This window comes from Dendropsophus ebraccatus, chromosome 7, assembly GCF_027789765.1.
Source record: "Dendropsophus ebraccatus isolate aDenEbr1 chromosome 7, aDenEbr1.pat, whole genome shotgun sequence".
Taxonomy (NCBI): domain Eukaryota; kingdom Metazoa; phylum Chordata; class Amphibia; order Anura; family Hylidae; genus Dendropsophus; species Dendropsophus ebraccatus.
Window position 1 is genome coordinate 125028840 of NC_091460.1, and position 15153 is coordinate 125043992.

Sequence of the window (15153 nt, forward strand, 5' to 3'; positions counted from 1 at the left end):
TATCAGACAACTAAGGAATTCATATTTTACATGACAATTAAAGGGGTTGTTCACCCCCAAAATCTTTCTTTCAAATCACAGGGCCACCGATTTGTAGTTTACTTCTATTTAAAAAAATCACAAGTCTTCCAGTACTTATCAGCTTCTGTATGTCCTGCAGGAAGTTATGTATTCTCTCTAGTCTGACACAGTGCTCTCTGCTGCCACCTCTGTCCATGTCAGGAACTGTCCAGAGCAGTAGCAAATCCCCATAGAAAACCTCTCCTGCTCTCTAGATAAGAAGGAATACTACTTCCTGCAGGACATACAACAGCTAATGTAATGAAGTAATGAAATGGTAGATAAATCTCGGCACTCACAATTTAAATAATGCTTCTTTTATTTAGGTGAATAAAGCAGGTACATGAGAGGGCGCGTTTCGGCCTACGGCTGATGAAGGCCATGGGCTGAAACGCGTCTTCTTATGTACCTGCTTTATTCCCCTAAATAAAAGCACCACTCACTTTCCGAAGTGCCGTCTTCTATCTTGATAAGTAATGAAAGACTTCTGTCAATTACAGCCCAGGGCTGCGATAAAGCACGTGACGTGAGAAACAGCTGTCGCTCAGTTACTTCATCCACTTTATGTTACCTGTGTTGGTGATGGAATAAAGGAAAATCATTTTTGCTAACATGGTGAGTGCCACGTTTTTCATCTTGGATGAGTTGATTTTACATTGGGACAGCACCACCTATAGCACCTCTCCGGGACAGTGTGCATTCACTCAATAAAACGCTGCCAGAGTGCGGTTTTGAGGTTAAGTCCTGAGAACCTCTTGTTGTAAAGTACCACCATGTATATGCCACTGACAGGTACAGCAAAACATTGACAATTCTGAACCCATTAGTATTTATTACTAATAGAGATGAGCAAATCTCGAGCACACCCGGATCCATCCAAACCCAAGTGTACGCGTTTAGCAGTGGCTGCAGAAGTTGGATGTAGCCCTAAGGCTACCTGGAAAACATGGATACAGCCATAAGCCATAGTAATCCAATTTTGAACGTTTGGGCTTGGTCGGAACTGAACACGCTGAATTCGTTCATCTCTAATTTCTAACACTCCTCATTTCCTGCCCCAATAACTGAAAAATACAGTCTCCTTTTGGAGATATGAAACTTGTTACTTAATTTGATGACTCTTGTAAAGAGTTGAGGGAAACAGGTTCTATTGATAATAAGATCTCTTAGGTAGTCCCATCCGCGTGTGTCCTGCTTTAAAACAAGCTTCAGTTCAAAGGTTGGTTCAACTGAGCAGTCATATACCATTGTGTCCAGGACGGCTTGCTTATTGTTGCTTTCCAGGCTCACATATATAATGCAGCCTCGCAGTCCACAGGGCTCATTTAGGGATAACTTGAGCACCTCCTGGGCCACCCGCGTGGTTAACTCTTTAGGGACCAGAACATTTGAACACTGCAATTTTGCACTTTTTGCTCTGTACAAACTGTTCTCCAACATCGTCACTAGATGACAGGTTCTCACATAAAATAGAACATCTCCGACGTTAGGTTCAGTGGACGTGTGATTATCCATTAAGTGTCCTGGATATGTCTCTGTAATAATAATATAAAAAAAAATAAATAAAATTGTTATTCTGAATGTATGTACACAAAGGGGGAGATTTACCAAACTAGTGTAAAGTAGAATTGTCTTAGTTGCCCCTAGCAACCAATCAGATTCCACCTTTCATTTTCCAAAGAGTCTGTGAGGTATGAAAGGTGGAATCTGATTGGTTGCTAGGGGCAACTGAGCCAGTTTCACTTTAAACCATGTTTGATAAATCTCCCCCATGGTGTAAAGTGAAACTGGCTCAGTTGCCCCTAGCAACCAATCAGATTCCACCTTTCATTCCTCACAGACTCTTTGGAAAAGGAAAGGTGGAATCTGATTGGTTGCTAGGGGCAACTGAGCCAGTTTCATTTCACACCATGTTTCATAGATCGCCCCCAAAGTAAATAATATATTAAATACGTAGCCCAACGAGAGGCATGATAAGATTGAAGCTAAAAAATGAAAAAATGTTTTGGCAGTTAGATATATTATCCCTATAAATGTAATTTTAATCAGCTGCAATTCACATTCCAAACTGCTGACCCTGTTAGATAGCTGTTAGGTCAAGGAGAAACATGGTACCTTTCATGTATCCGTCTGTGCTTCCAGAACATAGAAAAATGCTTTTATTCTATTGTACAAAGAGGCTTTCCCGAGCTCCTGAAGTGCAGCAGGCTGTAACACCTCCTCCCTCCCCCTCCCATACCTGAGCCTGGTTGGGAATGAGCTTGAAGTGTGGGAGAAAAGAAGAGGACTGAGAGGATGGCACCTTGTATAATCCTGTTATGTAGCAGTAGGTAGAGTTACAAGTATTAATTGGTTGTCACCTTTGTGCCCCATGTGCATATAACCCCAATAGGCAGGGGGCACCAATCGTCAATGACAGCCATAATGATAATCCAGATGCCGGGATGCTCCCACAATGACGGCCTATTCAGGAATTAGTAGAAAATAAAAAAAACAACAACAAAAAGGACCAAAAGAAATCCAGGCGCTGCCTTAAATGATCTCTGAGTAGTAGAGTTGAAGGTAAAAATGTGGTTTTGGATAAAACCAATAGTAAAACCAATGTAAAATCAAAAGTACAAGCAGGTAATAAAAGCGAAATAAACAATGACACGTTCTGGGAAGTATGTTTCCCTTCCTCAGATTGTATCTGTACTGGGATTGAGCTTGGCTGGGTGTCAGCCAAGCAGAAAGGGGGGAGATGAAGGGACGTCCCACCCAGCCAATCAGTGTGCTGTCCTGCCGCAGCCGCTGATTGACTGAGCTGGAGAAGCAAGCTGGAGTGTGGACAGGTAATGTATTCCCTTGTTAGGGTAGGTTCACACCACGGAATCTGCGCGGAGACGTTCAGTTGGATTCCGTGACTCGTACCCGATCACGGCCGCGCATATCCGCCCTTGCAATAGACACCATTCTATGGCCGGGCGGATTCCGCATTCCGCCAAAAGAACTAATATGTCTATTCTTCCGGCGGAATGCGGAATCGGCCCAGCCATAGAATGGTGTCTATTGCACAGGCGGGTATGCGCGCCGCCTTGAACGGGTACAAGCCACGGAATCCGCCGGAACGTATCCGTGCGGATTCCGTAGTGTGAACCCACCCTAAGCCTAGGAGCTGCTAAGTTAAGTTAAGTAATCTGCGGCTAACAGTAAAGCGTATAGCAGCGGATTTCTCTGCGGAACTTGCAGTGTCAAATCCGCTGTGTTACGGTACCTGTTAAAGGGGTTATCCAGCACTACAAAAACATGCCCACTTTTCCCTCTACTGTTGTCTCCAGTTCAAATGCAGTTTGCAATTAAGCTCCATTTACTTCAATGGAACTGAGTTTCAAAACCCCACCCAAACTGGAGACAACAGTAGGGGGAAAGTGGCCATGTTTTTGTAGCGCTGGATAACCCCTTTAAGGCATCCTAAGAAAAAAAAATGTCATGTGTAAAACCAGCATTAGTACTTCATTACTATTTTATGTATTATCAATTTGTTGCACTAAATTAGATACTTACCTCTTTGGTTGTCAGATATAGACAGAATAGTTTAAAGGGGTTGTCTAGCAAAAATCTTTTTCTTTCACATCAACTGGTTTCAGAAAGTTATAAAGATTAGTAATTTACATTGCTTTAAAAATGTCTAGTCATCCCATACTTAGCTGCAGGAAATTGTGTTATCTTTTCATTCTGACACAGTGCTCTCTGCTGGACAGGAGACAGGAATTGTCTAGGGCAGCAGCAAATTCCCATAAAAAACCTCTTTTGCTCTGGACAGTTCCTATCTCCGCCAGAGATGTCAGCAGAGAGCAGTGTCAGACTGAAAAGAAAACAGCATTTCCTGCAGGACATATAGCAGCTGATAAGTATGGGAAGACTTGAGATTTTTAAATCAAAGTAAATTACAAATCTATAAAACTTTCTGAAACCAGTTGATTTGAAAGAAAAAGATTTTCGCTGTAGTACCCCTTTAAATGTGTAGCTTATTCTGTATAGTAATAGATGCAGATAACCGTGTATTTAATTTGTGTCTGAACTCCTGTTGCAGATTGTGAGGTTGGATGGGAAGGATAGCAGAGCAGTCAGTGTGGTTGGTCTTATAACAGATCAGGTACAGCAATGTGGTTTGCCTTATGTGGAAGCCATGGTGCAGAGCAGGACCAGAGCCTTAGTACTGTGTGCTATAATGTTCTGACTATGGATCCAGATTGCAGTGTGTAATCCTTGGCCTTTATGTTCTCTCAAATCCTCCACTGCAAAGAAACATCTAATAAAGAGAGAAGTAATATAGGCTGAAGGGAATTTCCGCACATATGTACAAGGCAATATCTTTTTATGAACAGTAAGAACATTTTCTTCTCGGCTGCGAGTAGCAGGCATTACAGCACTATGTGATAACATAACATGCTATACTCACTGAGCACAACAAATAAATAGAATGAAATGACTAAAGGATCTTCCTTCTGCCTTCGCTTGGGCTCTAAATCTCACTAAACACTCAGGCCTTGTAAATCTTCAAACTTTAGATTAAAAAGGTTTGGTCTTGCCAGTTAACACTTCTACTATGGCCGAGATAAGAGATAGCTCTGATCCTGCCTCTTAAAAAAAAAATTAAGGTAAACTAAGAGATAACTAAATTAACCCCTTAAGCACCGGGCCTGAAATGGCCTTAAAGCGACTCTGTACCCACAATCTGACCCCCCCCAAACCGCTTGTACCTTCAGATAGCTGCCTTTAATCCAAGATCTGTCCTGGGGTCCGTTCGGCAGGTGATGCAGTTATTGTCCTAAAAATTTACTTTTAAATTTGAAGCCCGTGCCAAATGGGAGTATCTGTGCCCTAACTTTGCACCACCCCTCCGTCCCTCCTTCCCACTCTCTTCATCATTAGGAATGCCACTGAAACATTTACTACATGCTGAACACTGCACAGGTCCGTAATGATCCAGCCCATGGGCCGGGCTAAACAGCTGCGGAATAGGAGGCAATCTGCCTGGAGTATTCCTATAGATTACGAGGGTGGGGAGGAGGGACGGAGAGGTTGTGCAAAGTTAGGGCACAGAAACTCTCGTTTGGCAAGAGGCTTCAAATTTAAAAGTATTTTTTTAGGACAATAACTGCATCACCTGCCGAACGGACCGCAGGACAGATCTTGGATTTAAAGCAGCTCTCCAAAGGTACAAGTGGTTTGGGGGGGTCAGATTGTGGGTACAGAGTCGCTTTAAGGACAGAGACAAATTTTATGAATATGACCAGTGTCACTTTATTCATTAATAACTTCGGGATGCTTTTACCTATCCGGCTGATTTTGAGATTGTTTTCTCGTGACATATTGTACTTTACATTTCTGGTAAATTGGAGTCAATACTTTAACGAATCTTTATGAAAACCAAAATAACGTAAAAAATTGCATTTTTCCAACTTTGAAACTAGGGATGAGCGAACTTTTGAAAAGTTCGGTTCGGTTTGAACCTAAAACGAACCTTGCTAATAGTGATGAGCGAATAGTGAAATATTCGAATATTCGATATGCGTACGCATTTCTCCTGATATTCGATCCCATTAAAGTCTATGGGAACAAGTATTTGTTTATTGAAAAGCATCTATTCAACCACTTGGAGGTCACCAAGTCCACAATGACACCTCAGGAAATGATGCCAACACCACTGGAATGTAACTGGGACAGCAGGGGAAGCATCTGACACCCCAAAATCGATGGTAATAAAGTCACAAGTCAATATTATAAAGGTGAATTACCTGGTTATTAGAGATGAGTGAATAGTGAAATATTCGATTCAATTGGATTAGATTCAAATAGCTCCCGATATTCGACTATTCGAACGAATATCGAATCCCATTATAGTCTATGGGAGAAAAATCCTTGGGACCTGGAAATCAAGATTCGACGAATTGGAGGTCACAAAGTGCACAATGAAACCTCAGGAAATGATGCCAACTCCTCTGGATGCATATGCGACAGGAGGGGAAGCATGCATGGATGTCTCTGAGACTGCCTAATCGCACCATTAAGCCAAACTCTGGGCAACAGCCTGGCAGTGATCACACAGTGAACCATTAAAACAGAGGTAGCATATAAACCAACCCAAAATTGGTGACAGCAAGCAAGGTTTCTGTGTGTTTCCATTCAGTGACAGCAAACAAGGCTACTGGGTGTTTCCAGGTGTTTTTAGGGACCTGTTCAGGTTTACTGGGTTCACACTACGTATATTTCAGTCAGTATTGTGGTCCTCATATTGCAACCAAAACCAGGAGTGGATTTAAAACACAGAAAGGATCTGTTCATACAATGTTGAAATTGAGTGGATGGCCGTCATTTAATGGCAAATATTTGCTGTTATTTTAAAACAACGGCTGTTATATTGAAATAATGGCCATTATTTACTGTTATATGGCGGCCATCCACTCAATTTCAACATTGTATGAACAGATCTTTTCTGTGTATTTATTCCACTCCTGGTTTTGGTTGCAATATGAGGACCACAATACTGACTGAAATATACGTAGTGTGAACCCAGTTAGGCTATGTTCACACTACGTAAGAGACCGGCCGTTCCGTGACCCCGGCCGGGGCACCGGACGGCCGGTCTCTGGCCGGATCATCTCGGCCAGTACTTAAGTATCGGCCGGATGATCTTTCGGCCACGGAGCTCTGATGCGGGCGCATGAGTGCGCGCCCGCATCAGGGCTTCCTATAGCCCACAGTGAAGCAAGCGGCCGGAGCCTCTCGCTTCACTGTGTGAACTGGACTTCACTGAATTCCGGCTGCAGAAAACTGACATGTCAGTTATTTGCGGGGCCGCACAGATCCCGTCCGGAGCGTATACGATGTGTGCACGCTCCGGCCGGGATCCCATTGAAGATAAGGGTATGTCACACACGGCAAAACTACGGCCGTAGTTCTGCGGCGAGAACTACGGCCGTAGTTTTACATAGTATGAACTTAGCCTTAGGCTATGTTCACACTACATATGAGTCTGGCCGTAGTGCGAACCGCGAATATACGCACGTAGTTTTGAGGTTGATGCGTTCGCTTGAAAGTATACGATATACGGCCGCACAATGCACACTACGTATGAGTTTACGGACGGATCGTATACGGCGCTGTGAAAAATGAACAAGACCATTGTTTGAGGACGGAAATGTTCCAACTCACGGCCGTGGATTTCCATGCGGTCCCGTACGAAGTACTTATTTCAGCCAAATTGAACTTGATTTTTCGATCCAAAAGGTTCTGTGTGTTTTATTGGGCTGGGCGAAGATTTCCAAGTAAATGACCTGTTTCAGATCGCTTCGAAACAAGCTAGGGAAGCATAACTGTACTACGGGCGTATGTTCGCGGTTCATATGCATCCGGCCGCATGTCGATTTTTCCCACGCCCGTAGTTTCAGCCGCACATGTACGGCGGCGTACGAAATGCGGCCGGACTCATACGCAGTGTGAACATAGCCTTAAAGGTGTATTTGAGGGGACTGGTTGTTAGAAAGCCCCACAAAGCACCTCATTTCAGAAACTGCACCCCCCAAACTCTGCAAAAGCACATCCAGAAAGTTTTTTTTAACCCTTTAGGTGAGTCAAAGAAATAAAAGCTAAATGTGTACAAAAATTAAAGATGTTAATTTTTTTGTGCAGAAATTTTATTGTAATCCAATATCTTTCATAATTATAAACCTATTACCAGAGAAATGCACCCCAATATTGATTGCTCCGTTTCTGCAGTTTATAGAAATACCCCATATGTGGCCCTATTGCATTGTTTGACGCAACCACAAGCCTCAGATACAAAGGAGCGCCCAGTGAATTTCAACGCCTCCGTTATTTTTGGTCATTTTTGACTGTACCACTTCAGGTTGGCAGAGGCTCTGGAGTGCCAAAACATAAAAAAACACCCCTAAAGGGACACCATTTAGAAAGCTACACCCCTCAAGGAATGTAACAAGGGGTGCGGTGAGCATCTGGACCCCACAGGTACTTTACAGATTTTTAGAACAATGTGGCGTGAAAAAAGAAATAAAATTTTTTTTACACTAAAACGTTCTAGCCTTCATTTTTTTATTTTCACAAAGGGATAAAAGGGGAAAAAAACCCACACAAAACGTGTAGGGCAGTTTCTCCCGAGTACGGAAATACCCCACATGTGGACATAAAGTGCCAGGTGGGCGCAGGACGAGCGTCCAAAGGGAATGAGCGCCAATTGGCTTTTGGAAGCTGGATTTCACTGGAATGGATTTCAAGGGCCATGTTGCATTTACAGAGCCCTTGTGCTGCCAAAACACTGGAAACCCCCCCACAAGTGACCCCATTCTGGAAACTACACCCCTCAAGGAATCTAAAAAGGGGTGCAGTGAGCATATGGACCCCACTGGTGACGGGCACAAATGTGCCCGTCATCAAGGGGTCCAAATCCTCACTGCACCCCTTGTTAGATTCCTTGAGGGGTGTAGTTTCCAGAATGGGGTCACTTTCGGGGGGTTTCCACTGTCTTGGCAGCACGAGGGCTCTGTAAATGCGACATGGTGTTCATCATCCATTCTAGCCAACTCCAGCCTCCAAAATCCAAAAGGCGCTCCTTCCCTTCGGAGGCTTGCCCTGCGCCCACATGGCGTTTTATGTCCACATGTGGGGTATTTATGGACTGAAATTGCTCTACATTTTTTGTGTTTTTTTTCTCTTTTAACCCCTTGTGAAAATGAAAAAATCAAGGCTAGACCAACATTATAGTGTAAACAATTTAATATTTCATTTTCCCGCCACATTGTTCCACATTTGGGGTCCATATGCTCACTACACCCCTTGTTACATTCCTTGTAGGGTGTAGTTTCCATAATGGGGCCACTTGTGCGAGGTTTTCACTGATAATCTCAACCCACGCCGTGGACAAGGAGAGTCACAGGGCAGGACAGTCTCCACAATGCAGAAGGCTAGGAACTGATCCGAATAGAGCAAAGTTGTTAGAAGCCTATGAACTCTATCTCGCAGCGCGGGTGTCAGCAGGGAACTCTCAGCGTTCCGCTCATCCCAGGTGACAAGGTCTGGGTCTTGTCTCACCCACTAGGAAGGGTCCCTCGATACTGGTAGGGCATTAGTTGGTGCAAAGACCCAAAGGTCAAAACACAGGCACAAGTATTCTCTCTTTCTTCTCAAGTATTCTTCTACCTCATCCTCCAGCATCTCAGCAGAGCACAGTACTAATTGGGTTGGGTCTCTCACAACATCCTCCTCTCTATTCCTCTTACTCTATACTATTAGCACGCAACTCAGTCCACACGACTGTACTACTCCTTGTACGCTCATTACAGATCTGGATCCTAACTTATCAAGTGTCTTATTAAGTGTGACGTATCATTTCAAGGCAAAGCTGTATGATTTGCTGTACACTAGTATTCTCCAAGTAAAAAAGACCTTATTTATGATAAAGAGACTCTGTGATTCCTCACCCCGCACCAACACAGCACACGAACACTCCTTGGGACATCTCGCCTCTCTTTTTTTTTTTTTTTTTTTTTAAATCAGATAATTTTTTTTTAACACGTTCATTGCAGTGCAGTCACATATTGAAAACATATCTGATACATAGTTCTGGTCAATACAATAGTGCAAATAAGAACAATGGTAAAACAGTTAACATATAATACCAAGTGCATTTTACATATCCCAGGATCATGAAGCATCATCTTCAAATGATCCCACCATTTTCTATATTTTCCTCCGAACCAAACAGATAGGACTTAAACAAGTAAAAAGATCCCCTCTCCCACATGCTTGTGAACATCATATCAGGTATACCACACCTTACAAATTGCACGATACCCTGTGATGGAATTGCTATACACCAACTATTGGAAAAATAAGAACAGTAAAAGAAAAACACAAAAAGTAGATTTTAACACATAAAAAATTCTGCGGCCCTCACTGTGTTTGTGCATATTTGCCTGCGTTCCCTTCAAGGGGAGTCCCCACCTCTGTGCATATATAATGAGCTTCCTCACGTCTACCCGTGAGTACCCAGATAGGGTCTTAGTATACGGTACCTTAACCCTGGTCCTAATGTACTACATCGTGTATCTGGCCATTGCGGTAAGAAACTGCTGCAGGGGGTTTCTACAAGTCTGTAGCAATATTTGAGTCGGAATACCCGGTGTATCCAGCCATCTCCCCCAAATTTGCTCAAACTTGCGGAGACACTTCCTTTTAACATATACACCTCTTTCTAGTCTGATAACAGCGTTCATTCTGTTCAGGAAGTCAGGCATGGTCGGAGGCTCTCTATTGATCCATTTGGAAGCAATGCATTTACGTGCCTGATACAATATCCTTTGTACCCCTAACACCGTATAATAATCCAGTTGTAAGGCACCAATCACCCCCAATATGTAATGTTGCGGAGATAATAATATAGAGATACCAAAGACCTGCCGAATAATATCTCTCACCCCCTCCCAATATGCAGTGAGTACCCGGCAGTCCCAGAACATATGAAGTATATGAGCGTCCCCTTCATCACACCTCAGACACTGAGATGTTGGCCGGTACCCTATCTTGTGCATAATATGTGGTGTTTTATATACCCTGTGCAACAGAAATAGTTGTGGCATCTGTTGGGCTTCACATAAGGACAATAGTGGGACCATTTCCAGTATCTCCCGCCATTGGGCCTCATCAATAGGTCCAACATCTTGAACCCACTTATCTCTAATTGCTAGAGGAGCTGTAGAGAGTTTTGATTGCAATAATGAGGAGTAAGCGAGGGATATAGCCCCCCGCCTTGCTCCCTTTTCTCCCACAGCATCTAGAAGGCGATGAGATGACATAGTTAGAGGTGTTAGGTTATGTTGGGCCTGTAACGCGTGGCGAACTTGTAAGTACTTATGGAACATTACATTTGTAAAAAGAAAAATGTCCTTGAGTGCATCAAAGGAGACAATTGAACCATCCCTCCATACCTGCGCTACATAAAAGACTCCTGCATGTTTCCACGGGGAGAAACCCTCCAGCCGAAACAATTCTGGCAGCTGTGGGTTCCTCCACAATGGGGTGAAATTAGTAAAACTAGACACACCTAACACAGTTTTTGCGTGACTCCAGACTCTACTGAGTAAGCGCAGAGTAGGCATAGACCTACCCTTGCCCATAACACAGGCCGTGTCTACTGCAGCCAAAGGTGGCGTATGCCCTGTTAACCAGGAAACCATCCGGCCCACTATACCAATCTCCTCTGTTTGTCCCCACCCTTTTATGTGTTGCAGTTGTGCTGCAATAAAATATAGGAAGGGATCTGGGATCGCCAGGGCTCCCTCGGTCTTAGGCCTTTGGAGGGTATCCAACTTAATTGTAGCCGATTTCTTCTGCCATGTAAGCTCCCTAAACATGGTATTAATCTTTTTAAAATATGTATTCGGGATCCATATGGGGGAATTATGCAATATGTATAGTAATTGCGGCATAAGCACCATTTTAATAAGATTACCCCTGCCCACTGTTGATAGGGGCAGTCGGCACCATGCATCCACCTTGGCAACACTTTTCCGAATAATCGGCACTAGATTATACCGGATATAGTCTCCTGCCTGCGTCGACACCATCACCCCTAAATACTTAAATTGTTCTACCTGTTGCAGGGGAACTTGGGGGGAGCCTAGTGACGATAGCGGGGCCGTCAGGGGCATTACCACAGATTTTCCCCAATTAATGGTAAAGCCAAACTGTGTGATGACATTCATAATAGGGCCAATGGAGTGATCATAATCATCCGTATATAACAACATGTCATCCGCGTATAGGGAAACTTTTTCCTCCTTCCCCCCCCTCCCCCCCAGGGAAACCCTTTTATATCTGCAGATGAACGAATCAGTGAGGCCAAGGGCTCCACCACTATGGCAAATAACAGGAGCGATAACGGGCAGCCCTGCCTAGTCCCCCTATGCAAGCTAAAACTATCCGACAAACCCCGACATCTCGCCTTTTTGTGGGTGGCAGTGCCAATAGTATGGGTGGGTCATTACTCCACTCTGAACCACCATGACTACAACCCAAGGAACCCCACAACAGCCCACCAGGTCACTGACCACAGGAGAACAAGGTATAACTGGCCCTTTAAAATAAAAGCAGGTGTGCCACCATACCTGTGTGCCCAACCGGCACTGGCAGCACGACATAACATCACTGGGCCCGTATTCCGCCTCAGGCGGCAGATTCTGCGCCCCTGCAGGGGGCGGCAGACAGCAGCCCTGCAGCCGCTCACCTGTCCTGCCGCAGCCGTCCCGTCCCGCCGCCAACGCTTACCGCTGTCCCGCGCTGTCAGTCAGCAGCTGTCATCGCCCTCCAGCGAGTCGTGAGTGCCCGGGGTCAGCGGGGGCCGCGATGCCCCCGCTGACCCCAGGCACTCACGACTCTCTGGAGGGCGATGACAGCTGCTGACTAACGGCACTGGAGCGCGGAAAGGAACAGCGGTGAGCGTTGGCGGTGGGACGGGACGGCTGCGGCAGGACAGGTGAGCGGCTGCAGGGTCGGGAGACAGCGGTGAGCGTTGGCGGCGATGACAGCTGCTGACTGTCGGCGAGGGACAGCGGTAAGCGGGACGGGACGGCTGCTGCAGGACAGGTGAGTGGCTGCAGGGCCGGCCCAGGGGGGGGGGGGGTGCGGGGGGTGCAGGCGCGGGTGATTCGGTTACGGCGGGGGGGGGGGGGTGTGTGCGGGGGGTGCAGGCGCGGGTGATTCGGTTACGGCGGCGAGGGGGGGGGGGGTTGCGAGGGGGCGGCCGCCTGAGGCAAACCTCAGAACCTCAGAAACCCCAGAATCGGCCCTGCGGCCAACCACCATAGAGCTGGCGTCACACTTTACCATCTGGCAAGTGACCAGCTGTACCTCTGCCATAACACCGCAGGGGGTCACCACAATAAAGCTTTTACACCTGTGGTTTGTTGTAGAATAATTGCAAACGTTTGCCTGAGCATCTGGTGTTAGCAAAAAAAAATTGTCATTTTGCCATCTTACACTGGCCATGCCACATCGAAGTAGGCATGACCAAGCATAAAAGCATTATGGCCGTACATTGTTTTTCTTTTCAGCTATTCTTCTGAGATGTATGTAGTTTGCTGACATAAAGCAGAGGATATGTTTCATGGCATTACCATACAAGATGTTGTACTTTGTGGGGTTGTACTTGGAAGAACACATTTCCTTGAAATAGTCTTGGCTGGACATCAACAATGGCAGCTGTGTCAGGCATCAACATGTGGATCGCTGTGTGAAGGACACAACTCAGTTGCTTCCTAAAGAGCCTTTCGAATTACATCTGTTTCTATGGTTTAATATGTTACTGATGATCTTTATATAAGGAGACTAATACGCACTAATGGTAATTTATCCTCTACCAAGAGGAGGGCGCCAAGGTCATTAGGGAATGGGTGGGTTACAGTACTAAGACAGGTCAAGCTTGGGGCTATTTAGTTTAGAAAAAAGATGTCTTAGGGGGGATCTGATCACAATGTACAAATATATGAATGGACAGTACAGAGATCTTTCTAGTGATCTTTTTACACCTAGGCCTGTAACTATGACAAGGCGGCATTCTCTACGTCTAGAGGAAAGGAGGTTTCACCATCAGCACACTGATGCAGATTCTTTACTGTAAGAGCAGTGAGACTATGGAACTCTTTATTCTTTACTGTAAGAGCAGTGAGACTATGGAACTCTATGTTCTTTACTGTAAGAGCAGTGAGACTATGGAACTCTATATTCTTTACTGTAAGAGCAGTGAGACTATGGAACTCTCTTTGTTCTTTACTGTAAGAGCAGGGAGACTGGAACTCTCTATATTCTTTACTGTAAGAGCAGGGAGACTATGGAACTCTCTATGTTGTTTACTGTAAGAGCAGTGAGACTATAGAACTCTCTATGTTCTTTACTGTAAGAGCAGGGAGACTGGAACTCTCTATATTCTTTACTGTAAGAGCAGAGAGACTATGGAACTCTATATTCTTTACTGTAAGAGCAGTGAGACTATGGAACTCTATATTTACTGTAAGAGCAGTAAGACTATGGAACTCTATATTCTTTACTGTAAGAGCAGTGAGACTATAGAACTCTCTATATTCTTTACTGTAAGAGCAGGGAGACTATGTAACTCTACACACTACAACAGCTAGCAAGTAACCGGCTAATCCTCCGATATAACATCACACCAGGGGCACACCACAAATAGGTGTACAAACTGTAATCTATGTACAATAAAATGAAAAGATTAGACAATTTCCAAAATATATTATTTCTGTTCCTACGCTTTTCCCCCGTCCGATTTACACAGGTTCTTTTTTTTTTTTATGTTGATATTGCCTAAAAACATATTTGCTACTTAGCAAATATAAATATGATAAGTAATTGCCCTATTTGCTTTGAAAAAAACAAACAAACAAACAAACAACAAAAGTAATCTAAAACATGAAAAAGTTTTATATTTAGTAACACTAAATCCTAGAATGCATTAAAGGTGAAGGGGTTTAAACATTCATGTCACGTCATACAGCATGCAGTCCAGCATGTAGATGTTCAGCCTCATTTCTCTTATTAGTAATCTGTACCTGTGTAATGGCGCACTATGGCTGTCCCACTTAGGCATACATTTCCCAGGCTCTGAATATCCTAGTACTCACCTCCAGTGACTGTACTGCTACAATATGCAGCTGGGAAGATTCTTGAATTTCTGCAATGAATAATAAGGAAATCTTGTTATCTCTAGTACAAACTCTGCACTGTGTGTATGCGAGCTTGCGGCTTTGTGCAGCTACGTGTCATCACTGTCTCAGCTGGGACCTGTCCCCATGTTACAGGTTCTTTTCACATGACAGTTCTTCTTTTCCATGAAGCAGCCGGGGTGGTTTCCCTGTAAATAAGGACGTCTTCCCGCTCATATAACCCAGATGTCGTAACAAAACGCCAGCCTAATGCAGCGGCATTTATATATATGGCAGATAAATCAGCACAGCATCGGTCAGAAGCCTCTAAAGCTCTTAGAAGGAACTTAATAAAATTAGTTTGATGTGGACCTGTTCC

At 44.4% G+C, this 15153-nt stretch overlaps 1 protein-coding gene across 1 annotated transcript; it reads right to left on the reverse strand.

Moving 5' to 3' along the window:
* Window positions 1-490: 490 nt before the first annotated feature.
* Window positions 491-14930, reverse strand: DDIT4L (DNA damage inducible transcript 4 like). The gene is made up of 2 exons (XM_069976795.1): window positions 14754-14930; window positions 491-1595 (listed from the first exon to the last, which is right to left on the reverse strand). Exon 2 carries the CDS (start codon window positions 1573-1575, stop codon window positions 1096-1098), a length of 480 nt encoding a protein of 159 aa, XP_069832896.1. The 5' UTR covers window positions 1576-1595; window positions 14754-14930; the 3' UTR covers window positions 491-1095.
* Window positions 14931-15153: the final 223 nt, after the last annotated feature.